This window comes from Notechis scutatus, chromosome 4 (genome assembly GCF_049901735.1).
Source record: "Notechis scutatus isolate UNSWTSFEM ecotype Mainland chromosome 4, rNotScu1.2, whole genome shotgun sequence".
In the NCBI taxonomy this organism is placed as follows: Eukaryota; Metazoa; Chordata; class Lepidosauria; order Squamata; family Elapidae; genus Notechis; species Notechis scutatus.
The window spans coordinates 153,330,268-153,356,818 of record NC_142012.1 but is presented as its reverse complement, the minus strand read 5'-3'; the positions used below and the strand labels follow the sequence as shown (position 1 = coordinate 153,356,818).

Sequence of the window (26,551 nt, the reverse complement as noted above, 5' to 3'; positions counted from 1 at the left end):
TTAATCTTCTCCCAATTTAACCACAGAGACTCCCGTATATAATGTCTTCTAAAGTACCCCTGTGTTTTAGTTCCTTTATACCATAAGAAAGCATGCCACCCCAACAACAGATCATGTCCTTCTAATGTCAACAATCTAGTATTTCTTAATGAAAATAGTTGAACTGGACTATGTTAATATAGTTATGATGGGAGATTTTAATGGAAATGTAGACAATAAACTAGACTACACAGCACAGAAAACAATAAAGCAAAATAGAAAGACTCTCCCTAAATCTTTTTTTAAAATGGTAGATGAAATAAACTTAAAAGATACATGGAGAGAAAGAAATGCTAAAACTAAACAATACACCTTCTACTCAAATAGACACTTATAATGGTCCAGAATAGATATGATATGGATGTCAACAGAATTGTTAACTAATATTCAAGAAATAAATATTGAAACAAGTACTTGGGCAGATCACAATCCAATGACAATTAAATGGAAAGGACAAAGAAGAAGATCTAGATGGACGTTAAATAATACTATTTTAAAGGGAAAAGACTTCACACAGTGGATGGAGAAAAAATTGGCCTTTTTCTTTGGAGAAAACAAAAAAGAAGATACATCAATCCAGAATGTATGGGATACAATGAAGGCATATGCCAGAGGCTTGATAATAGACTATACAAGGAAAATAAATACCATGAAAAGATTAGCCTCTAAGGCATTAGAAGATGAGTATAAAGGACTCGAAAAAGAGCTACAGAAAATGCCACAGAGAAAGGACATTAAGTTAAAAATGTTTATAACCAAACATAAAATGGGTCTAATAGAAAAAGAAGAATTAGCACAAAAAATTAGAGGTGGCAAACAGAACTATTTTGAAGATGCAAATAAACCAGGTAGATGGTTAGCATATAAATTGAGAAAGGAGAAAGAATCAAGGAAAATATCACAATTAATAGATGACCAAGGCCAAGTTTGCTATGGTAGTAAAGAGAAGAAGGAAATTATTCGATATTATTATGGGAAACTATACACACAAGAGAATACTGATGAGGAAAAGAGTTAAACAGTATTTACAGAATGCTAATTTACCCCAGATACCTAAAGAGATTGAAACAATGTTAGAAAGCAATATAACGATGATGGAGTTAACTGAAGCACTTAAGAAACAAAATTATGGAAAGGCATCAGGCCCAGATGGACTTCCCGCAGAATTTTACAAAACATTACAAGAATCATTGAATTTTCCATTGCTAGAAGTTATGAATTAAGTTATGTTAAAGAAAAGGATACCTAAATCATGGTCAGAAGCTTATATCACACTTGTTCCAAAAGAGGAGACCAATCCATTACAAATCAAGAATTATAGACCTATCTCCCTACTAAACGCAGATTATAAAATCTTTTCTTCAATATTGGCAGAAAGACTTAAAAAATATTTAAATAATTTTATCCATCCTGACCAAAATGGATTTCTGCTAAAGAGACAAACCAAAGACAATATGAGAGTAATCTTGGACACTTTGGAATACTACGAGGCACATCCCGAAAAACAAATGGCTTTGATATTTCTAGATGCACAGAAGGCATTTGATAATGTGAATTGGCGATTCATGTTTTTACTGCTGGAACAGATGGGCTTTGCTAGAAAATTTATTCAAGCAATAGAAGCTATATATCATAAGCAGATGGCAAAGGTAATGATAGAGGAAGAACTGACAGAATCTATCGATATAAGAAAAGGAACAAGACAAGGGTGCCTACTATCACCTCTGTTGTTTGTGTTAACTTTGGAAGTGCTAAACAGAAACATTAGAGATGAAAAGAATATAAAAGGTATGAAAATTAAAAAGGAAGAATTTAAGTTGCAAGCATTTGCAGATGATCTGGTTTTTATCTTAGAAGACCCACTAGAAACAGCATCAAAATTGATAGAAAAGATAGAGACATATGGAAAGGTAGCTGGTTTGAAAATAAATAAAGATAAGACAAAGATCTTGACAATGAATATGCTATCAAGACAAAAGGAAGAATTGGCAGACCTATTGAAAATTCAGGTCACGAATAAGATCAAGTACTTGGGGATATACTTGACAGCAAGATGCAGTACACTAAAAGAGAATAATTATATCAAACTTAAACAGCAGATAGCACTAGATTTGGCGAAATGGGAAAATTTACAACTGTCATTAATAGGGAGAATATCAACAATCAAGATGAATATATTACCCAGAATTTTATGTTTGTTTCAAACAATTCCAATTAGGCTTGGAAAAGATTACTTTGAAGATTTAAATAAAATTGTGTTGAAATATATATGGCAAGGTAAGAAAGCGAGAATAAAGTTAAAACTTTTGCAAGATGCTAGAATAAGTTGAGGATTTGGTTTGCCTAATTGGGAGTTGTATTACCAAGCTACAAATTTGATGTGGGTTAAGGAATGGATAATATTAAGAAATACTAGATTGTTGACATTAGAAGGACATGACCAAGAAGCTTCTTCAATTCTAACTGAGCGGTGGGGAATGGAAAGTTTTATATTCTTTGCAGTCATCTGGTCATTAGCATTCTCAGAGGGTCCTTGAAGCTATTTGGGGGTTATCTGTGTCCTGAGAATCACCAGAATCAGTTTGTAAACAAATATGAAAGCTTCTTGGGACTGCTAGCCTCAAAATCTCTCAGAGAGTGAGCTAATAACCAGATAACCACAAAGAATATAAATCTTTCTGGTTCCCCACCAGTCAATTAGAACTGAAGAAGCTTCTTGGATGAGAAGCCAAATGTTTTTAAGTGGGGGGGAGGGGGGGGGACAATCAAGAAAGTCCAGTTGCCTTTTGGAAATAAAAGTACCTTTTGGGACAAGCATGACCTGGATAATTGAGAGTATCAATAGACATTGCATACCTTTTTGCCCTATTAAAGGTTATAGACATGAGCGTTTTTAGGATGCATGGATGGCCTTGAAACATACATTGTGAGAAAGGAACAAACTTGTAAAGGAGATTTAGCATAATAACCAGGCGCTAGATTTTTCCCATTTATTCACTGAGGGCTGCCTTCGCACGCTATGCAAATATTATACATAAATCAAGACAAAGTTAATATGTTGAGAAGAAGGGGCAGACCCAGAGACCAAACCTAACAGAATTTCTGGGGTTTCCAGAAGATTTAATAAACTCAGCTCAGAACCCACCATCCTGGGCTCTCTCAAAGTGAAGTAAACATTTTCACGTCCTAAAACTCGATGAAAATAGAGTGGATGAGTGCAGCCTGCTTTTTAGGCTTATGAAACCTGGACTAGATGAACGTAATTATTTCAGTTAAATCAATTTGCATTAAAATCAGTGGAGTGGAAGTTAATTATCCCTGCTTTAAGTTGTAATGATTTCACTTGAGGTTAAGTCTAGCCCATCATAATCTTTTGCTAGGTAATTAGTTAATTATTTAATGTTTCTTCCCCAAATAAATGTGTAGGCATATTATACATGTTCTTGATATATAATTTAGAGGCTACTTGTATTGCATTTTTAAGTAAAGCCAAATCCTTTCTGTGGCATATAAATACACTATTTTTTAAAAGCACTCATATTCTCTGCATGTAACCTTTATGTAACCTAACCCAAATTATGCTATCTATATGCAAGACAAAGAGTTTCTAAGGGGAAATTCAAATGTGAATCCAAAGCAGCCCATGGAAACTAGCAAGAATGTTCTGGCCATAGAACATGGCCAGGAATATAAGATTAATACCAGGCCTCGAGAAGAAAATAGCATGGTGCAGTCTTTTTTCCTCGGTTGGCATGCATTGTGTCAGATGGCCATGGTGGCAGGGAATTCTGGGAGTTGAAGTTCCAACACATCTTCAGAGCACCATATTGGGAAAGTCTGCAAATTCAAGTAGTCCTCACCTTAATGACCACCATTGAGCCCAAAATTTATGCTGCTAAATGAAACATTTATTACGTGAGTTTTGTCTTTCTTGCCATGGTTCTTAAGTGAATCATTGCAGTTGTTAAATTAGTAACCAGATTGTTAAGTGAATTTGGCTTCCCCATTGACTTTACTTGTCAGAAGGTCACAAAAGATGATCACATGACCCCAGGACCCTGCAACCGTCATTTGCCAAGCATCCGGATTTTGATCATGCGACCATGGGGATACTGCAATGGTCATAAGTGTGAAAAATGGTCATAAGTCACTTTTTTCAGTACCATTGTAACTTTGAACGGTCACTAAGTGAACTGTTGTAAGTTGCGGATTACTTGGTAGAGGCTACTGGGAGAGAGCTGGTTCAGAGCCTTGATAAAAACTTTCCATTTTGCAGCTTGCATGACAACAGTAATATGGGTCACTTTCCTTAATCCATATGAACGGTGATCATGCATATATGGGCATTGGGATTTAGGAGTCATATATTGGAATAAAAGCTGAGTGGTGCAGTGGCCTAGAGGTGGAGATCTCGCCTCACAATCAGGAGGCTGTGAGTTGGATCCTAGGTAGAGGCAGATATTTCTCTCTGGTCACAATGGGAATATCTGCCGAACAAAATTCCGCATTGGCGACAGAAAGGGTATCCGGCCAGTAAACTCAGTTCCATTCAGTTTCCCAGGCTCCACCCCGCAAGGGATTATGGGGTCGTTTAAAGGAGACGATGATGATGATGATATTGGAATAAAAGCTGCTAAGAAGATGCAGAGTTTATATTATTTGACTTTTTAAAGAGAGTTGGGATTTATTTAGCGCTTTACCTGCCTAAACTATTTTCTGCCTTTTTCAATCTATCACAGGTCCTCCTATGGGAAACAATTTGGGATTTAAAATAATCTCTTGGCAATCTTCAGTGTACCCTTCCTTTCTTCACAACGTATTGCTGAACAATGGAGAACTTATCATACAGCAACCTGGATTTTATTACATTTATGCACAGACTTATTTTCGTTTCCGGGAATCGGAACCCATTGCAGATCCCGACTCAGAGAGCATTAGAAATCCAAAGCAGTTGGTTCAGTACATTTCCAAATTTACAGATTATTACCCAGAAGCCATCCTGCTAATGAAAAGTGCAAGAACCAGTTGTTGGTCTAAAAATGCAGAATATGGACTGTATTCCATATACCAGGGTGGAGTGCTTCAGTTAAGGAGAAATGATAGGATTTTTGTCTCCATCAGCTATGTAGAACTGGTGGACATGGATAAAGAAGCCAGCTTTTTTGGAGCCTTCCTGGTCTCTTAAAGAAGAGGATGAGAGAATAATTAGGCACCCATAAAGAAGTTGTGGAAGACCTGGAAAATTCTGCTTTTGGAGTACAGTAAGAAGTCGTTGCACTAGCCACAGAATTGGATGAAGTATTTAGTTTTTCCTCTCTTAACCACAACTGAGACCAGTTCAAGGTCCCATTATCCAAATTCCACTATAAACATTGCTACAGATACAGAAATGCTAACAAGCCATTGTGTGGGTCCATGAACAATCTTCCAGGGATTTTGGTTTTTGTTTGGAACAGGAGGGTTGCATTTGATTTGTTTCAGCAAATTTCTGTTGATCCGATTATGCATGGAATCCATGCACCTAAGAAGACACATAACAAGTGATTTCAACCTGGGCTGTCGTGTGGGTGTTGCCACTCTGGTGTGGGATGCGTTTGCCGAACCGACTCTGACCATAGAGTGTAAAGGATAAAGCAAAATAAGGTTCCCTAAGTTAGACAGTTTCCTTTTTTTCACATCAGAATGGTGACAGCTGAATCGTACACTTAAGCGTAGCACCTGGAAGATCCATCCAGAAAGGTACCATCTCTGATTGCAAAAGAAAAACTCCATATTGGAAAGCTGCATCCTAAACTCATACGTTCACATACCCGTACCCCTTCACGCAGCTTGAAATGGTACAGTCTTGGGTAGTCCCGTACCATGCAATAAACTCCAAACAAGCTGCTCCTTTTTGAGAATGAAAAATGTGAATCCCATTCGGAAAGAACAGGTTTTGCTTCATGTTCTAATTGGGCCAAACGGATAAAAATAAAAAATAAAAGTCAGATTACTCTGAGGCTGGAAACAGGCTTCAGATTAGTTGGTAACCTCCTTTTAATGCAGGAACATTTTTCGTATGAAAAGATTTATTTTTAAGGTTTGTGTGTGTATATATATATATAAAAAAATAGCAGGCTAACAAAAATCAGGAAAATCAAAGCAATTATTTTTTTGGTAAAGGTCCAGATGCAGTTAAGATACAAACTGAAGCAAGGGATGTAATTTAGAGGAGTCTGAGCAAATCAATAAATGGTGCCTTTTGTTCTTGTGAGAATTGTTATCCCCTGTAGATTACTGCTGAAGACCCTTTAAAGAAAAACAGTAACTCTTAACCACAGTTTCTGTAAAAGCAGTTCAATGTTTCTGAGAGTTTACTGTTTTATGCCAGAAAGGTAAGTGGCGGTCAAAGAAACTCACATTTATTTAGAACTGGAATCGCATACCTGTTTAATACTGGGTAAAAATCCATTTATTTCTGTAATGCCAAATAGTGCCAGGTCTTTAATAGTATTCGCCACGTGGAAATATTGTTATTGAAATGCTATGAAAACCTTCACCTGCAGCATGATTTTTGCATTGTGATTGACAAAAGAATTGCCAATTGTTTCTCCAGCTTCTACACCACACTTTAATGTATACAGCTTAGTGAATACTATTATTCATGGCTCTGTTGTGAACTCCTGAGGATTTCTTTGCAGTTACTGGTGTGGTTTTTCATGTGATCCATTAGCATAACTCCTCTAAGGGATTCCTTCCTATCTCTTTTTAGTGTAGCCAGCAGGAAAATCCCACCCTAACTACAATGGGATTATTCTACCCTACTATGGTTGGCAGCATGTGTTTAACAGAGATAGAAACGTAGACCAACTGCATATTTAGAAGAAATTCCTTCAGAAATGCCTTTAAGTATATGCAAAGAGATACTGAAGTTACACATTGTGTGAAATGTTGAGGTGCAAATATGTAGCATTAGCATTAATGGGATATCCCATTTTAGGATCATCGGCCTTCATTCACACCACTGTAAAACACCCTAACCCTTAAAGTCTGAGTGGAGTCAACCCAATTTGATGGTCTGCAATTTGGGATGACATGTCCAAGGAGGTCTGACTAAGAGCTCCTTGGAGACTGTGTTGAAATAATATTGGGAGATTTTGCCTTGTTGGTAGCAAGTATGTAAAACCATGGCTGTTCTCGTATCTCAACTGCCACGCTCATGGTGATATTCGAGAAGAAAGAATGGGAAAGGTCTGGAGATAAAGCCTCTTCGACTTACTCCTGTGAATTTAGCAAATATGAGGGACAAAAATCTGAATGACCATTAATGGGTAGCAAAACTCTGTCGGGACAGTTTAAATTTTGCAGCCCAAGTGTGGTTGGTTATACTGTGAAGCAAAGCATCAGTTCAGCTAGATAGCTCCATCTTCATTAAAGTTGGTTTATCAAATGGATGCAGGTAAGCTCTTCATCATCCTTTGGGTTTTTTAAGCAGTAGTATGGATGTCAAGAATACTGTCATGTATATATTTTTTTATTTTTGTTTAAAAAAATGGGTTTATTGTGACTGCTTCAAACAATCAGAAGAAACGGAATACTTAAAGCAGAGAGAAAGGAGAAGACCTCCAATCTCTCTTTGGCTAGTCTTTTTTAGGTTGAACTGTAAGCAGTGCAATCATTTACAGGGCAGGCAAATCTAGATCACCATTAGATGGTGTTCAAAACCTGCCACATTATTGTGTCTCCTTGCTTCCATCTTGTGGCTTTTTAAAAAGTTTTTGCTGATGTTTTGTACTTTTATTTTTAATAAAAACTTCAGAATTAATTGTGGGCTCGTTTTTTTCTTGTTACACCTCCTTTCATCTGAACAAAAGCTTTGGCAAGCTGTTTAGTAGCCTCCGGGTGGGAATTCTTGGGAATTTTGCCAAGAAGGCTGAGAGCCACGGTCTCCAGAAAGGAGGAAGTCAAGAAACAGGAAGAATAACAGCAATGGATCAAGTTACTGTTTTTGTGTTGGGCAAACATTCAAATTGCAGCAATGCGTTGCTGCAAAAAAAAAAAAAAAAAAAAAAAAAATTAATGCAAAGGGCTAAATACCAGTAGGCTGATTCAATGGCCACTCATTTTTTCCATGTTTTTTCCTTTCATATTTCTATTGCAAGGATTAAAGAAAATGCATTAAAAAATCATTCAAAATAAAAAGATGGAAAACAAAGTAATAAATGACCAACAGATAATAAAATTATTTGTTCTATTAATGGAACGAATAGAAGGAGGAAAAATACAAGAGAACAAGTGTATCGTGCTTCTTAAACCTAAAACTTAATATAAACTTTTAAATAATCTACATATTTAAAATATGAAATTATGAATAGTCCTCAAAGCACTTTGGTACAACGGCACTGAAAAAAGTGACATCATTTTTCACACTTATTGACCATTGCAAAATCCCCATGGTCATGTGATTTATATTCAGATACTTGACAACTGATTCACATTTATGACAGTTGTGTCCCAGGCTTGTGATTATTTTTTGCCACATTCTGACAAACAAAATCAATGAGGAATCCAGATTTTACTTAACCACGTTACTAATTTAATAACTGCAGTGACTCACTTAAATGTGGCAAGAAAAGTCGTAAAATGAGGCAAAAGTCAACCAATTTTTATCTTGGCAACATAAATTTTGGGTTTGTAGGTTGAGGACTAACTACCTCAGAATTGCCTGTTTCTGGAGAAATAGGAAATTTATGTCAAAGAAAAACATTGTGCCTTGGGATATTTGGGTAGGTTGTGTGTGTGTGTGAGAGGAATTAATAGGAAAAATGGCCCTTTTGAAATGGATAAATAGTTATTAAATCCAGTCCTTGATGTGTTAAGTAATACTCTTTTTCCAATATAGCTCTCAACTATACCCTAATCCTCTTCATACTATAGTGTGTGTAACAGAAGGTCGGCCATTTTGCCTCCAACTTCAGTTCTTTGTCTATCCTCCATCTGCAGCCAGTGTTTTTGAAGTGCCATCATGTTAGACAGGATGTCTTCACAACACATGCCAGCTGTTGAGAAATGCCTCGAGGAATTAACAGAAAGCAATTTCAAGAGCTGTCAACTGTATCTTGTTTAGCTAAGAAGTTTGCAGTAAAATGAGGTGTTTCTTTGATTTGTATTTTCACAGCCTCACAGTTTTGTTTTCTTTGCTCCCTGCTGTGCAATACATTAACAAAGGTTGGGGTGTAGTGAAATAGGATGAAAATTTTTGAGGGATTATTTCAGGGTGCATTGAGAGAATCACATTCCTAAGTGCTCCTTGATACTCTGTATGCAGTAATACAATACCAGAATAACAGGTGGAAAGGACTTGGAAGTCCTGTAGTCTAACTCCCTATTCAAACAGGAGACCTATCCCATACCATTTCAGACAAATGGCTGTCTCTTCAAAATTTTCAGTGTTGGAGCACCCACAATTTCTAGAAGCAAGTCATTGTTCTAAGGGTCAGGAAATTTCTTCTTAGTTCTAGGTTGGTTCTCTCCTTGATTAGTTTCCATACTTTGCTTCTTGCCTTCATGTATTTTGGAGAAGAGGTTAACCCACCTCATCTTTGTACCAGCCCTTCAAATATTAGAAGAGTACTATCATGTCACCCCATAATCCTTTTCATTAAACTAGACATACCCAATTCTGCAACGGTTCTCCATATGTTTCAATCTCCATTCCCCTAATCATCTTTGTTGCTCTTCTCTGCACTTTTTCTAGAGTCTCAACATCTGCTTCATATTGTGGCAAGCAAAACTGGATGCAAATTTAAATATATATATATATATATATATATTTAAAATTCTTAAACTGCTATCCCCAGTTTGGTAATTTGTTTCATTTCCCATTGTGTGATTCTGAACCTTTTTTAAAAGAAATAATATTAATATTGCACGACCATTATAAAAAAAAAACTAGTATTCATTTCTCATCATGGAAATGGGGAAAGAAATGGGCTATTATCTGCCACTCCATCGACCCAGAATTTGCCTATAATTTGATTACAATATCATTTTGCTTTAGCCTCTTAAAATCATCACAGGTCTGAGATGGAGTGGAACATCAGAGAATGCTCTTAACAGTGGATTAAACAGCTGTGATGCAGGTATTCTATATGAAAATTCTATTAATGAATAGGGTCTAGGCAGAAAGTAAGAACTATGCAACAAATTTCTTCCCTTAGCTGGCTGATGCGCTTCCGTTTACTTGAGTGCAAGCTTGGTAGCTCCTCAGTCGTCGTCTTTACATTTTAATCAGCCCAAAAGAGCTGGGATGAACTTCTCCAACTTTTTTTTTTTTAAACCCTCTAGCACAGGGATGTCAAACTCCGTCATCACAGTGGTGTCACATGATGTATCAAGATTTCCCCGCCCCCTTTGCTAAACCAGGCGTGGTGTGGCCAGCACATGATGCATCCGGCTTACGGGCTGTGAGTTTGACAGCCCTGCTCAAGCAGATTTAAAAAAAAGTGAAAAAAGTGATGTGATCAACATGGATGCCACCATACACAGAAGCAGCAAGTCTGTAGTGCTCTACTTGTTTCGGTTTCGTTACCTACTGTAGGGTGAACTGTTAGGGAGCCTCCATTTTTTTTGTGGAACCTCAACTCTATCACAAAAATCACAGCAGCCATTCAGACAACACATAATAGAGATTAGTTTAGTCCTAAATATGTGTGACACTGTTGGGAACTAAAACCAACCTCTTGAGAACTAAGCAGTTGGGGTAATAGATCCATTTTTCTTGTTCCCGTTACATGCTTTCCCTTCACGAGACCAATAAGTGTGAGGTTGTCAAAAGTTGCTTATAGCTTATATTTAATATTCATACCATCTCTTTGCATCAAGCATTAATCTGTTAACTAGTACAGTGATCCCCAACCTTTTTAACGCCGCGGCCCGGTTTCCCCAACCTTTTTTATGGCGCGGCCCGGTACAGACATCAGCTGGGCGCCGCCATCTTGTTTTGATGAAAAAGTGCTTCCGGTGAGCTCACCGGAAGCACTTTTTCATCAAAACAAGATGGCGGCGCCCAGCAAGCCAGCGGCCTGGTAGGACTTGTTCCACGGACCGGTACCAGTCCGTGGACCGGTGGTTGGGGACCCTGAACTAGTAGACCTAAAAAAAGCTGAAACATGGAGTTGGTCCAATCAACTTGTTCAGTGGAAACAACCAACTAAGTAATACAAGCATGTGTCTTAAATTCTTATACATCTGACAGGATAGCAGAAGGTGATGATAAAACTTTTCCCTACCTTGGAGCCCTCTAGATATATTGGACAAATGTCAAATGTCCTAGTCAAATTGACGGACTGTTGGTAGAAAGACAATTCAGTCCACATTCACAATCTGCTCTCTCAGTGCCAGCATTTCACCAGCACCTTCTCCATCTCTGTAGCCTTACAGAAATTTAGGAATGCAAAATCAAGGGTGACCCTTTCTCCACAGAGAATGTGTAGATTACACAACACTGCAGTTCAGGGATGCTAAAAACAACAACATTCAGTTGTGATGCTGAATCAACATCCTTCCATTGGCATAATGGGAGAGAACAGGCCCAAGGAGTCTCACTTGGAGCTGTCCATGGTCCTGCTGTCTCTCATGAACTAGAATTGATTTCCCTTATAGCAATTGTACTTAGACATATGCAGTGCTTTACAGCCCTCTGGAAGCAGTTTACAGAGTCATCATATTGCCCCCAACAATCTGGGCCCTCATTTTACACCCCCCCCCCAGAAGGGTAGAAAGCTGAGTCAACCTTGAGCCTAGTGAGATTTGAACTGCCAAATTTCAGGCAGCCATCAATCAGCAGTGTTAGGGATAACATTGTTTTACCCTAACTGTTTTGGGTAAAGATAATAAAATGACGAATCATGGTTTGTCACATAAAGTGTATGTGACTTTAAGCTAAAGGAATGTAATTAAGGGTGCAGCTGTAAAAGTACTATATAAGCAGCAAGGCACTCTCTGGCTCTTACTGGCTGACTTATTGAAGACTGCATTCTTGCTGGATCGGGGAGGAGAAGAAGTGTTGGATTACTTTGAAGATATTTCTCAACGGAGAGAAGATAAGTTTTGGACAGATTTATTATATGTGTACTGACACTGGCTATTCGACAGGGACTTTGCAATTAGAGTATCCTTGACAAGACTTGACTGAAATTGATATATGACTAATGGACCATTACATTTGACTATGCTATAATTCTTAAATGGAATAAACAATATTTTTGATAGCACAAGCGTATCTGTATTTTTACTGCGTGTTAACGAGAAAACTTATCTCACACATTTACCTGTCTTCCTATCTGACTTCGCTGCACGTTCTGTTTAGTTTGTTTTCCTTAACACCCGTTGGGGAATCCAGGCTTAACAAGCAGAAGTAGTCTGCAGTACTGCACTGTGCCACTGTGGCTCATTATAGTGCAGTACAGTGTCTTAATTTGGCATTATTAATTTCTGCACAGTTCAAATCACTAGTGAATGAACACCTGCCAGCTGCTAAAGTCTGCTGTTGATGACAGACTTTGATGTAGGTATTATCCCAGCAAGTAAGAGGTATGTAGTGAAATTGTAATGGTGAAAGGTAAAAAAGCAAGCTATTATTTGTAGGTCTTTGAGTGCAATTCTAACCCTGAGAGATGGTGGCTGCAATTACCAGACCATTCCATCCAACTGGAGGATGGGCTCCATCAAAGCTTTGAACACAGACAGGGTGGCTCGGTGCTAGCACATTTCCTTCTCCCAAGAAGATATTAAGTGAAGTAAAACCAGGATGCTAATTGGAAGCTCTAATAAGGAAGGCAAAGCTCAGATTAATTGGAGGCATATGGCAAAAACAAAGTAATTGAAAAGATCCTAAAGTTTGGGGAAATTGAAGGCAACTGAAGAGGGGAACAACAGAAGGCAAAATGTTGGTAATATCAGAAATATGAGGCTATAAGAGCAGTTTTTGACAGTCAGTTCTGGTGGAATTGTGGCCAGCTGACAAAGACTGAATCGTTGAACTACAAAACTCACACACCTCGTGTGCTGAAAATTCTGAATTCTCCCGGTTATAAAGAACATTGGTAGCAGAGAAAACTCTCTACCTTAAACGGTGCCATTTTTTTTTCTTTTATGAAGTAGAGTAGGGGTCCCCAAACTTGGCAACTTTAAGACTTATGGACTTCCACTCCCAGAATTCTCCAGCCATTCTGGGAGTGGAAGTCCACAAGTCTTAAAGTTGCCAAGTTTGAAGGCCTCTGAAGCAGAGGAACGGCCATAGACCGACCCATCCCTTGGTATAAAAGCAACTTTAATAAATCATAGTTTGCACTTGAAAGTCCACCGAATCCGCTACAACCAACCCAATGCACGACGGAACTCAGCCAGTGGGAGAACTCACCTAATACACTTGACCAAGTGGTTAAGGCTTTGCAGCTGCGTTTTTTCACTGTGTGTTTAAACATGGTTTGGTTTAACTGGCTCGGTGGTTTAAGCCTTTTTCTTCGAACCTTAGTTCATTCAGGGACCGGTAGATTACTGGGAAATGGGTTCAATCAGGTCGCTGAGAAGCGGACCGCGTGGCGATCCCGCCCGATCCTCTTTTTTTTTTTTTTTTATTTGCTTTCCAAACACGCTGCCATTTCTTTATCCCGCTGCTGGGATCTCTTCGCACCATCCTCTCTCGCCTCCCGATCCAGCCCTTGGATCGTCCTCAGAGAAGGACGTTTGGTGGCTCAATTTGACGCGCGCGTTGGCCATCCTCCCTCCCTCCCTCCCTCCCCCCCACCACCTCACAGGGGCGCTCCCCGCCGGATCGGGCTCTTTGCTGGGGCGAGTGGTGTGTCCGTCGGGGGTGGGAGGGAGACGGAGAAGGGAGCCGAAGCGCTGCGGGGGAGAGCGCCCCCGTCGCCCCGGCAGATGCTCCCGAAGGTCGATCCTTTCTGGGGACGGTCGATTCCAGGGCTCAGATGGCTTGTGTGTGTGTGTGTGCGCGCGCGCGCGCGGGGTGGAAATAATAGCCGTGATGATGATAAACAATAACAATATGCCGCTTCTGTTGCTTGGCTTTATCCATGCTTAAACGAGAAGCCGTTCCTTTCTCCCAACCCTTCCCGAAGCTGGAAGCCGCGCGCTTTTTGCCCTGCTCAGCGCATCTCGCCGGCGCTCTCTCTGCAGCCGGGCGTCTTTGAAAGCTGGGGACGGGGATCCCTCCTCGAGGGGGTGGGGTGGGGGAGGGCGCGTAGCCGGCTGGGCCGACCGTGCCTCTCCGCCTCGCCCGTTCCTGCTGTGTCTCCGCGCCACTCGGGACAGAAGGAGAAAAGTTTGGCCGTGGGAGTGGGCCAGGTAAGCCGGCGGCGGATGGGTCATGGTGGAGGGGTGGGTGGGTGGAGGTGAGGGCTGCTCCAGGAGAGGAATCAGACTTTCTTATTTAGGGGACTCTCCCCCCTCCCCTCCCCGCCATAATGGGCCCCTTTGAAAGGCAGGAGATGCCCTCTTGATCCGTTTAGATGCTTCCTGCAGACCGACCACCTGCCTGCAATTCAGGGAGAGAGGGGTGTCTCTTGCCTAATAACAGTATATGAATACTATTAATAGTATTGTTAATAATACTGCTGCAACAACAACAACAACAATAGTAATAAATGGGAGGTTGGCACTTTCCCCTTGTGCCGTGGAATTGTATAGCCGTTGGAAGAGTTCTCCTACCAAAGAGTAGCATTTTACTCTCAAGTTTACTTTAACCTTGTTCTGCTCTCCAGTTTAAACAAAGGAGAGAATAGTTCATCAAATGGGATTTCATCAAAGCGCTCAGCAATAAAAAAGGAAATGAAACGAGATTGGGACACATGCAAGCAGCATCCAGTGGAGTAAGCCAGCATCTTGTCATTACTCCAGACTGAGAAATTTTTAAAAAATCTTGATTGGTGATTTGCATCTGACTAGGGATGGAAGGAAGGACAGACAGACTGTAAGATACCCCCCTCTCCTTTCAGCACTTTTGGAAAGTGCAAGCTCCACAGTTTATAGTTTATTATATTTCACCAGTTATGTTATATTTTATTAATGTTCATCAGTTATTTGAAAAATACCCTTTATTTGGATTGAAAGCAGGATAAATTAAATATATAGATATTTACTTTTTACTCGACTCTTGTTGAACAACAGACCACTTCTTCACAGAGCTTCATTGGTCTTAGGTAAAATGTATCTCTGTAAAAATGCTGCAGGTTAGGCTAGATTAAGAGAATAAAGCTGAGTTCACACAACTAAGCCAACGAAAGAGCTTGTTAAATTTGTCCATTGTTATTCTTGAGTTATTTTATTCTAGACTTGTTTAGAAGTTTAATGCTTAATGTAATATATTAGCAAATGGGTTTCTTGTGTGAATGCAGTTTACAAGTCTTGAAATATACTGGTTGAGTTTGATAGGTCAGCTAGTTCTTGAATTCTGATTTCACTGCATAATAATTGATTCTTCCCTGAACTGATGCCTTCCAAATGTCTTGGGACTATTAAATTCACAGGTTGAGCTTCTCATTATACCACAGTGACCTTTGATAATCCAGGTAAATAATGCAAAAGAATGCCTCTTGGTGGAAAAGGTTTCAATAAACACCTTGGTGTCAGAAGTGGAAGTGATATTGACATAAAGGGTCATATTGGTTAAAGGAGTTGGAAGCAGAAGCTCAGCTTGGTTTCTTTCAGTGTTGCTTTTATATTCTGGTTCCTCCATGCATACTTTTTAGTCAATGACTGCAACCTCCATCCAAAAATGGATATGAGCAGGTCCCTCTGGAGAGAAGAACCACACCTTTTCAAGGTAGACATTTCCCATTTTCAGCAGCCCTCCTTCTACCGAGAGAACTCCAATGATGAAATAGTCACGTGAACCAGCTAATGATTAATACAGAAGCAAAACAATGAATATGGTAGATGAGTTACTTAATTGGAGAAAGCTGGAATCTCACGAAGGGATTGGAAAGTTTTCGTGTTAGATTAAATTTCCTCTTTCTCCTCCCGCTCCAATCCATGTCTTGCTTACCTGGCTTGTTTGTTTTCATTTAGCACCTCTCAACTGTCTTTTCATCAGAGTCCATTGCCTTGTTCTTCTCAGATATGAGGAGCAGCTAATGTACTCCCTTCAGATCAACAAACACTGACTGAATGCATAACAAGAGCGGCTTGCAGCTCATCATGGATTATGACAACAACACACAGACTGAAGCTTCATATTTGTTCCCTGCACCTCTCCTCACAGGTGTCACTGTCATTTGTTTGCTCTTCTTCACCACTGGGATTCTTGGAAACATGATGACAATGCTGGTGGTCTTTAAGTTCCGGGATATGAGGACAACCACCAACCTGTACCTCTCCAGCATGGCTTTCTCAGATCTCTTGATCTTCCTTTGCATGCCCCTAGACCTCTTCCGCTTCTGGCAGTATCGGCCCTGGAATTTTGGGGATCTTCTCTGCAAGCTCTTCCAATTTGTCAGTGAGTGTTGCACATACGCGACCATACTCAACATCACAGCCCTGAGCGTGGAGAGATATTTTGCTGTCTGCTTTCCACTCAGGGCCAAGGCGATGATCACCAAGACCAAAGTCAAACTTCTTATTCTCGTGCTCTGGGCAATATCTTTTGTCAGTGCTGGGCCCATCTTTGTTCTGGTTGGAGTGGAGCATGAGAATGGGACAAATCCTTTGGATACCAATGAATGTCGAATCACAGAGTATGCCATTCATTCAGGGTTGCTGACCATTATGGTGTGGACTTCTAGTGTCTTCTTTTTCCTGCCCGTTTTTTGCTTGACCGTTCTCTACAGCCTCATTGTGAGAAAGCTTTGGAAGCGGAAGAAGAAAAACATTGGGCGAAAGACCTCCATCAGGGACAAGTACAACAGACAAACAATAAAAATGCTAGGTAAGGTACCTGATCTATTTCTTTCCCTAGACAAGCTTGCTTATTCTGTAAATCCAAGATGTGAGATCCATAATATGGTCTATTGAACCAATTAAAAGTCGTATTGAAACATGAAACATTTTAAGTAACATAGAACATGTCCTTCAGATTAGATTTAAGAAGAGACTGGACTGCCATTTAAGAATAGAATAACAGAGTTGGAAGGGACCCTGGAGGTCTTCTAGTCCAATCCCCTTGCTCAGGTAGGAAACCCTACACCGTTTCAGACAAATGGTTGTCCAATCTCTTCTTTAAAACTTCCAGAGTTGGAGCATTCACAACTTCTGGAGGTGAATTGTTCCACTGATAAGTTGTTCTGTCAGGAAATTTCTCCTTAGTTCTTAGGTTGCTTCTCTCCTTGATTAGTTCCCACCCATTGCTTCTTGTCCTGCCCTCTGGTGCTTTGGAGAATAGCTTGACTCCCTCTTCTTTGTGGCAGCCCCTGAGATATTGGAACATTGCTATCATGTCACCCCCTAGTCCTTCTTTTCATCAAACTAGACATACCCAATTCCAGCAACCGTTCTATTTGTCCGAAATAGCATAAGTTCTTGCTACTTGAGCAGGGAGTTGCACAAGACCTCCAAAGTCCCTTCCAGCTCTATTCTGATTGATGGATTAAGAATGATGTGCCACTTAAAACAGCTTGCTTAGTCCTACATTCTTTAGCAGGTTGCATTATAGTTATTAAGCTACACTCGTGATGCATGTCTCATCAGTATATGATGAAATGTTTGATTCTTCCTCAATGATTCTCCAGATTGTCATTTGACCAAGAGGTCCTGATCCATAGAACATATCCATTTGGATATGTGGACAGGAGGACTGATCAGAAAGTTCCATTCAGCTTTAGCTTCCATGCCTCCAAGTGTAGTAGAGTTATTAAGATGGATTAGAAGTGAGGACACCCAGCTTCAACTCCATCCTCAGCCACGGAAGTTCACTCGATGACTGTGAGCCAGCCGTTTACTTTCTGCCCATCCTAACTCACAAAGTTGTTGCTGTGGTTGATGCAAAAAAAATTGGTGGAGGTATGCTATTTTGAGCTACCGGAGGAAAAGCATATTCCAGAGGTGGTATTCAGCAGATTCTGACCAGTTCTGGAGAACCAGTAGCGAAAATTTTGAGTAGTTCAGAGAACAGGAAAATGCCACCTCTGACTGGCCCCACCCCCATCTATACTCCGCCTCCCAAGTCCCAGCTGATCGTCTGGGTCTTCTTTTGTTGCCCTGCACAGGAGATCAGAGCTGGAAAGCAGGTTAGTGGGGTGGGAAGGGAAGGGAGTGGGATTTTGCAGTAACTTTCCTCCAGGAGTGGGAGGGAATTGAGATTTTACAGTATCCTTCCCCTGCTACGCCCTGCCAAGCCATGCCATGCCCACCACCAAGCCTACAGAACCGGTAGTAAAATTTTGAATCCCACCACTGGCATATTCATATAACAACTTTAAAAAATGTATCATTTTTAGAGGACATGATCTGAAGACCTAGAAAAATGAAATAATGATTGCCTCCGGGCTCCTGCAGGTTGTACTTTTTCACTATCCTCAGTCAACAGGTTAGGTCAGGTCAAATACTTGTTTGGTTCCTCATGCAGATAGTGAGATGCTTAAGGCTCTGATGATCACATCTCTTCCTGCTATGACTTTCCAACATCTTTGAAATATCTAGGGAAGGCTTTCAGATTTGGAAAAGTAAAACACAGTCATATTACTTAAAGGTTCAGCTTGCAGAACAATTAACTTGGTCAACTGATTTTGAAGCATTTCTGCAATATATGGAGTCATATAACTTTACCAAATTAAGACTGAGCCATAGCTTAACCCAAGTTAAAGCTATCAGGTTTAATATCTTAGTTATGAATATCCATTGGATCTTTAATGATCAGATTGAATATTGTGTTGGATAGATGTTTAAGTCAGTCTTGCATATAGCATTGCTGATCAGATATGATGACCAGAATCTACAGATTTATTTTCCCTTGGAGAAACTGATATAAGACTGTTTGATAAACCTGATTGGGTCAGAATCCTGCACTTTGAAGCCCAAGTGAGGAAATCCATCAAGTCTGAAGGGTACAGTTTTCTGCTTGGGAATATAAAGAGTAATTTGTGATAACTTGCCTCCAGATGCACCGGGGACTGAATTGCATGCAATAGTAGATTCATGTTTAATAAACATTACAAAGAGTTAAACATATAATGCTGCCAGAAATAGAAATGATCATTCTTCATGTATTTAAAAGCTTTTTTTCCCTTTAGTCACATTAAAAATATTTACATTTTAGCAGCAACTTTTGCAAAGACTTGCGGAGTGGAAATTTTGCACTTCTGCTTCTTACTATTGGAGGAAAATGAACATATCATAAACAATGGAGCTGGAAAGTTAACACTATTGTCATAATCCTGTACACTACTAAGAATAAGCTTTACAGAATGCAGGGAGACCTACTTGCGTAGTCTCAATTATCAACTCATTCAGGGATGAGCTCCTTTGGTCTCAGTGGGAGCATCTGCATATTGGTGTCCAAAGATCAATCCACAACTATATGGTCAAAGCCTCACCCCCTTTCATGTGCAACATATGTAAAAGGGGGCAGTGCTTTGATTTCATGACCATCACATAGACTTCTTGGACCCCCTCCCCCAACAGATGCCCCTGTGGATTGGGTGGGAAGGTGGTTGTTCAGTAGGTAAGTTTTCATGATTGCTGACAAGTGTCTTTGCTAGGAAGACCAAAAGAGAAGTTGACCAAATATCAATAAGACTCTTTATTAGGACCTACCTTGTGATAATGGTGGTGAAGCATACTTTGCCTGTATGTGTTTGCTGATAGCAAACCCGGAGACCCTGTTTCGGAGCAGGGGGAGCTTGGAAGCATACCTCTGCCCTATAGACCAGGGGTCCCCAACCGCCGGTCCGCAGACCGATACCGGTCCGCGGAACAACTCTTACCGGGCCGCTGGTTGCTGGGCGCCGCCATCTTTTTGGTAAAAGTGCTTCCGGTGAGCTTTTCCGGTAGAAAGCTCACCGGAAGCACTTTTCATCAAAAAGATGGCGGCATACTCGGTGAGCTTTTCCGGTAGAAAGCCATTTCTACCCGAAAAAGCTCACCGAGCGCTATCCGCCATCTTTTGACGAAAAGTGCTTCCGTGAGGTCACCGGAAGCACTTTTTCGCAAAAAGATGGCGGCGCCCAGCTGATGCCAGTACCGGGCCGTGGCGTCAAAAAGGTTGGGGATCCCTGCTATAGACTACTGAAGATCTGACAGTCCCCATCATTTTAATTTTCTAGACTTGGCCCTGCCCCAACGCACTGGAGTAGAGTGAAGTCAAAGATATGAATGAAATAGGTTGCATCAGCGAAGTATGGTGGAAGCGCCAGATTTTGGTTTTTATTGGTTTTTTATTGTTTTTATAGTTATATGTATATTGTTATTGCTAGGTTGTCAGATGCCAATAGTTTGATTTTAAGGTGGGTGGCTAGACAAAGGTTTTAAGTAAATAAATGTTTAACAGGTTATGCAATGACTTTACTTAACCTGGTCAAGCACATTGTATGTCAAACAGATTAAGGGGAGAAAAGTGTTTTGCAATTTGCAAGAAAGATGGTTGGGGAAAAGAAAAAGGAACGGTCTTTCTATGTTGCTATAGAAAGTCATTGGTTTTACAAACCAAAATAAAAAGGGTTTGGGCTTTTTCACCTTACTATTTTTAAAAAAATTATAAAGCCATTCAAGTCCAGAGTTAGTTATTGATTCTGTTTTCTTCCAGACTCTTTAAATGTGATCCAAAGAAGAAGGTAATAGCTACAAAAAGTGTCAATTTGCAATAATTTAGGCTTTTAGTCATTCTTATTTCTTTTGGTGGACCAACTGCAGATCTCTAAATTTTATTTCTTGGCTAAGTGGGGGGGAAATCCTTAGAGTACTTGGTGGTTATAGTCCTGACTGCAGAGTGTTCTGTTGCCATTCAGTTGACATCATTTGTCTTCAGTTGTCACTCCCCCCGCCCCCCGCCCCAGAATTTAAGGCTCTCTCTCTTTAAGAATTTAAGCTCTGATTTATTTTGAGAAGAACATTGAAGTTAGACATGGCAATTTGGTTTTTTCACAATAAATCACAATAAGAGTTATAATAAAGCTCTGTGGCATTTTATTGGAAGGTGCCAATAAGCATGTGGCAATCTGAGAGGGCAATCAGGTCATTATTTAAAGATGTTACAATATTCTCATCTGTAAAAATGGAGAATAGGTCCACACCTCTTTTGTAGAATAGCTCTACAGATTTTATAGATTGCCATCATGTTTCCCTTCAATAATCTCTTAGTAGGCTAAACCTAACCCAACTTTTAGCAATCTCTCATCAGGCTTATATTGCAGATCTTGAGATCTTAACAGATTAACAGAGTTGGAAGGGACCTTGTAGGTCATCTAGTCCAACCTCCCTTTCCCACAAGACTGGCTCCAAACATTTTGGGCCAACAGGCAAATGATGTTTCCTCTGTTAATAGCCTTGGGGACTCTACAGTGGCTCAGTTAGTTTGACATTCAGGCAGAAAATCTGAGGACCTCTTCATTGTTGAAAGTGAGACTGTAGCAATAAATTAAGGAATTAAGGTAGTAATAAATTAGGGAACGCAAAGTTTGTTGCCCTTCCTTGAAACTCCAAATCTGAAACACGAGAGCCCAATTGTTTGGGCCACCAATAGTTTTTTCCCCTTTCCATATGAAGTTTATCCTCCCAAAAATTCAGTGATGAATATTTGCTACTTTTCTGTAAAAGTTGCCTTGGGTAGAATTATCCAAGTTGGGTAGAGATATTACAGTGAAGAAAATGGCAGGTTTAATTGTTTATTCCCATTATCACTAGGACAGGTAATGTTTTGAGATCACTGATATGCCCTCCAAAGTTAATTCAGTAGCAGAATAGTACGGCTATATCCAGAAAGTCACCAGGAACCCAGATTGATTTGAAGGCGACTTTAATGTATTTTATATGGCTTAAGGGAACAAAAGGGTTGATGATATATCTTATGTATTTACCAGATTTATGTCCTGCTTTTCTTTCAATTGCTCATGGCAGTTTATATCAGGATATCATCCCTATGAGTGGTGTGTGCAGAGATTGAGAGTGACTGGTTCAGTCATTCAAGGAAATGTCTAACTAGAGCAGAGGTCTCCAAACTTGGCAACTTTAAGACTTGTGGACTTCAACTCCCAGAATTCTCCAGCCAGTTATGGGAGTTGAAGTCCACAAGTCTTAAAGTTGCCAAGTTTGGGGGCCACTGATCTAGAGGATGGTTTTAAATCTGGGTCTTCCTAATGAACCACTACACTACATTTATTCCTGTAGTCAATTAATCGTATGGGTCCATGGCAACTCTTAACAGGTTGATCATCACCTTATTCTTTGTCCTGACTTTATTTTATTTTCAGTAACTGAAAACAAAGTTGTACACCCAGTGAGAACATCTCCTTTTCTCAGTTGGAATTGTTATGAGACCATAACAATCAAGCCTATTAGGATTGACATAGAAGCTTCTACCACAGACAAGATACACATTTGAAAACTTCCATGGTCTTCCTAAGACATAATTTCATCTGTATTTACCTATATTCTGTAGCGGGACCTCAAGGAAAATTATTTTCTCAGAAGAATATAAGAACAATCTCCTAGTTCAGACCCAAGTCTGTATCCTACTTTCCACAGAAATCAGACTTCTGTGAGAAGAAGCCTGTGTAATAAGAGTGGTGTTAAACAATATCTTGTCTGTGACTCTTGAAGTAATATCTTGATACTTTAACTTGTAGCTGTCTTTCACCTTATTTTCCATCAGTCAGTGGCAACCACCAGTGATCTCACTTGTGATGAATTACACAAGGTGACTCTATATTTGCTGGATAATAATACCTCTTGCTTGTCAAGATCCTTGACTTCCAGCATTATGTATCTGAGCCCCTGAAGATAACTTAGGTTCCCCTTTCTCATTTTCTCCATTTTGTACATAATTTTATGCACTTCCACATTATTTTCCTTTACTAAATCTCCTTTCTAAATCAGATTCTAAATAGTCCCAAATCCAGTTTAGATTATAGATTAATAGAGTTGGAAGGGACCTTGTAGGTCATCTAGTCCAACCCCCTGTCCAAGCAGGAGACCATACACCATTTTTTACAAATGCCAGTCCAATCTCTTCTTGAAAGCCTTCAGTGATGAATCTCCCACAGCTTGTGAAGGCAAGCTGTTCCATTGGTTAATTGTTCTCATTGTCAGAAAATTTCTCCTTATTTCCAGGTTAAATCTCCCCTTGTTCGGTTTCCATCCATTATTCCTTGTCTAGCCTACAGGTGCTTTAGAAAACAGCTTGACCCTTTCCTCTCTATGTCAGCCCCTCAAATATTGGAACACTGCTATCCTGTCTCCCCTGGTCCTTCTCTTCACTAGATAAGTCAAGCCTGTAACCGTTCTTCATATGTTTTAGTCTCCAGTTGAAATCAATGAAGTAAGTTAGTGTGAGTCAGTTCATAAAAAAAAAGACTTAGATGCAACTGAGATTTTTTTAAAAATAAGATTGAACACCATGGACCATAGAAGCTTGCATGTTACCTAGTTTATGTACTGGGACTACATGAGCTTCTCCTTTCTATTTTAACTCTTTGGATACTTGGGGAAATTGTTGTAAAGAACGAGGCACTGACTGTCTGGAGTTGCTTGGTACATGAGATGTTGGTAGAGGAAAGATTAGATCATAGGACTTTGTCCTGCAAATGAGCAACCAAGTTGGTATCTGATCTTCTGGGGCCTTGAGTAGAAAGTTGGGGAATGACATGAAAAATGGATTTTGATAACATATCAGCAACAAGAGTCAGGGTTTTAATTTGGTGAACCTGCAGACTACACCATGCTTCTTTTGTGCCCTTTTTGTGCCCATTTCTTCAAAGAGATTTTATGTACTTCGTTTAACATTTTGGAGAAACAGTGTAAGTAAAAGTGATAAAGTAGGTTTCCACCATCTTTTGTATAAGGCCGGTAAGAATTTGAGAGACTATCAGCTGTCCAAGACTAGAAACTTTTCCATAAAGCCAAATATAGGTGAAACTCGAAAAATTAGAATATCGTGCAAAAGTTCATTTATTTCAGTAATGCAACTTAAAAGGTGAACCTAATATATGAGATAGACTCATTACATGCAAAGCAAGATAGTTCAAGCCGTGATTTGCCATAATTGTGATGATTATGGCTTATAGTTCATGAAAACCCCAAATCCACAATCTCAGAAAATTAGAATATTACATGCAATCAATAAAACAAGGATTGTACATGGAACAATATCGGACCTCTGAAAAGTATAAGCATGCATATGTACTCTGTTATTATTCTAAGACATTTTTGCAGGAAGAATAGTTTTCTCATGCTTCTTCTTCCAAGATGGGTAGTCCAGATTCCCATCTCAAAAATCTAGCTTGGTTTTTCTTTCCTCTGTGCTTTGACATTTGAATTAAAAAGAGAAACCTTAGCAAATATTTTAATTCACTTTCATACGGACTTGCCCTTTCTCTCTCTCTCTCTTTTTAAATTAGCGGTGGTGGTTTTGGCTTTTGTCCTCTGCTGGCTGCCCTTCTACCTAGGACGTTATCTCTTTTCCAAATCCTTTGAGGGGGAATCCTTGGATATCGCCGTTATCAGCCAGTACTGCAACGTAGTCTCCTTTGTTCTCTTCTACCTAAGCGCTGCCATCAACCCAATCCTGTACAACATCATGTCAAAGAAATACCGAGAAGCAGCTTGCAGGCTCTTTGGAATAAAGCCACCGAGGAAGAAAAAGCTTTTGGCGATGACGGAGAGAAGATGCCACACTTGGACAGAGTCCAGGATCAGAGCAACATGAGCAGCAGAGGTGATGGACCGAGATGTCGCTTAAAGCCACTGGAGAAGGGGAAAGGGTGTTGAGGCTGGCTAAGAGATGGAGTGTTTGTTTCTTTCCATGATTTGGGAGGGCTTGCAATTTGAAAACTCAGGTATGGAGACAATAAAAGGGGTAACAAAAATAAATGCAGAGTTGTGAGGAATATTATGACAGATGTTCTATGTAAATATATTCATCAGCAGTGGGTGAAACAGCTATCCTTTTAAGTCATTTCCAGTGCCTATGATTCTATGCATAAAGATGGGAATTGAGGTGTCTTATGCTTATAAACCACAAATATGAACAAACAGAACCTGTCTTTGTGCTGTGCAGCCCAGCATGGGGAAGAACTTTCGATGGTTTCCCCATCAGTTGGGGAGCTGTATGTATTTTGTACTGGATAAAGGAAGAAATGTCATCAAAAGCAAGGCAGTTCCCTTTCCTATTAGGCAGGGAGACCTTGATAGAGGCCAGAAAGGATGGTATGTACAAGGCTGCCATGGGTTGCTTGCCACCTCATCAGTGTGACAGTCAAGTTGCAATGGATCAAGACCCTTTCTACAAAAGGGACCCAGATAGAGGATTGAGGTGGTCCTGGGGATAGAGACCCAGTGGAAGGTATCAGTTTCTGACCAATATCTGGCAATGGGAAGATGTGCATCACAGCATACAGAGAAGCAGCTGTGCCAATCAATAGGGAGCAGCTGTGCCAATCAATAGGTGAAATGAAGCCTGACCAAATCTGGAAAACTGTAATGTAAGTTGCTCAGAATGGAAGTGGTAGGAGACTTTGAGAAACACACACACACACACACACACACAAACCTTTCTGCCTTGTTTTAAAAATGCCAAAACCCAGCTTTGCACATATCAATTATCGGAGGGATATTGAGAGATTCAAATGATGGTTGACGGTCAATGTTCATTTCGTAGCAAGCATACACACAGTGGTGGGAGTCAAAAAAATTTACTACTGGTTCTGTGGGCATGGCTTGGTAGTCTTGGCATGACTTGGTGGGCATGGCTTGGTGGGCGTGGCGGGGAAGGATACTGTAAAATCCCCATTCCCTCTCCACTCCTAGTGGAAGGATACTTCAAAATCTCCATTCCCATCCCACTCCAGGGGAAGGATACTGCAAAATCCTCATTCTCTTCCCACCCCACTAACCTGCTTTCCAGCTCCATTCTCCTGTGCAGGGCAACAAAAGAAGACCCAGCCGATCAGCTGGGACTCGGGAGGCAGCGAATAGATGGAGGCGGGGCCAATCAGAGGTGGTATTTGCCGGTTCTCCGAACTACTCAAAATTTCCACTACCAGTTCTCCAGAACTGGTCAGAACCTGCTGAATACCACCTCTGGTCTAGCAGTGTGTGAGTGAATCTGCTAGATAGAAGTTCCCTGAGGATAGGGTCTAATACAAGTCCGAAAGCTGAGAAGCTCTGGTCTAGGTGATTGACCCAGGTTGGATCCTGCAAGATTTAATTATATTTATAGTCATATCCACTTGCTCAATTAAAAAAAAAAATCAATGTAAATGGGTATTCCTGATTAATAAACACAAGTATATGGACTTATGGTTCATTGTGAAATAGCTTTCAGCAAACACTGGAAATTTACTGCAGTTTAGTTGCCCCAATAAGATAT

General features: G+C 40.1%; 2 protein-coding genes across 2 annotated transcripts in view; both read left to right on the top strand.

Moving 5' to 3' along the window:
- TNFSF10 (TNF superfamily member 10) overlaps window positions 1–7,843 on the top strand; it is a 29,559-nt gene extending 21,716 nt beyond the window's left edge. The window contains exon 5 of the mRNA XM_026666490.2: window positions 4,779–7,843. Within this exon, the coding sequence (XP_026522275.1) occupies window positions 4,779–5,224 (446 nt within the window). The 3' untranslated portion in view covers window positions 5,225–7,843. The remainder of the gene's footprint in view (window positions 1–4,778) is intronic.
- Window positions 7,844–15,481: 7,638 nt separating this feature from the next.
- GHSR (growth hormone secretagogue receptor) lies at window positions 15,482–26,045 on the top strand. Its single transcript, XM_026667125.2, has 2 exons — window positions 15,482–16,963; window positions 24,582–26,045. The coding sequence occupies exons 1-2, from the start codon at window positions 16,207–16,209 to the stop codon at window positions 24,887–24,889; spliced, it is 1,065 nt and encodes a 354-aa protein (XP_026522910.1). The 5' UTR covers window positions 15,482–16,206; the 3' UTR covers window positions 24,890–26,045.
- Window positions 26,046–26,551: the final 506 nt, after the last annotated feature.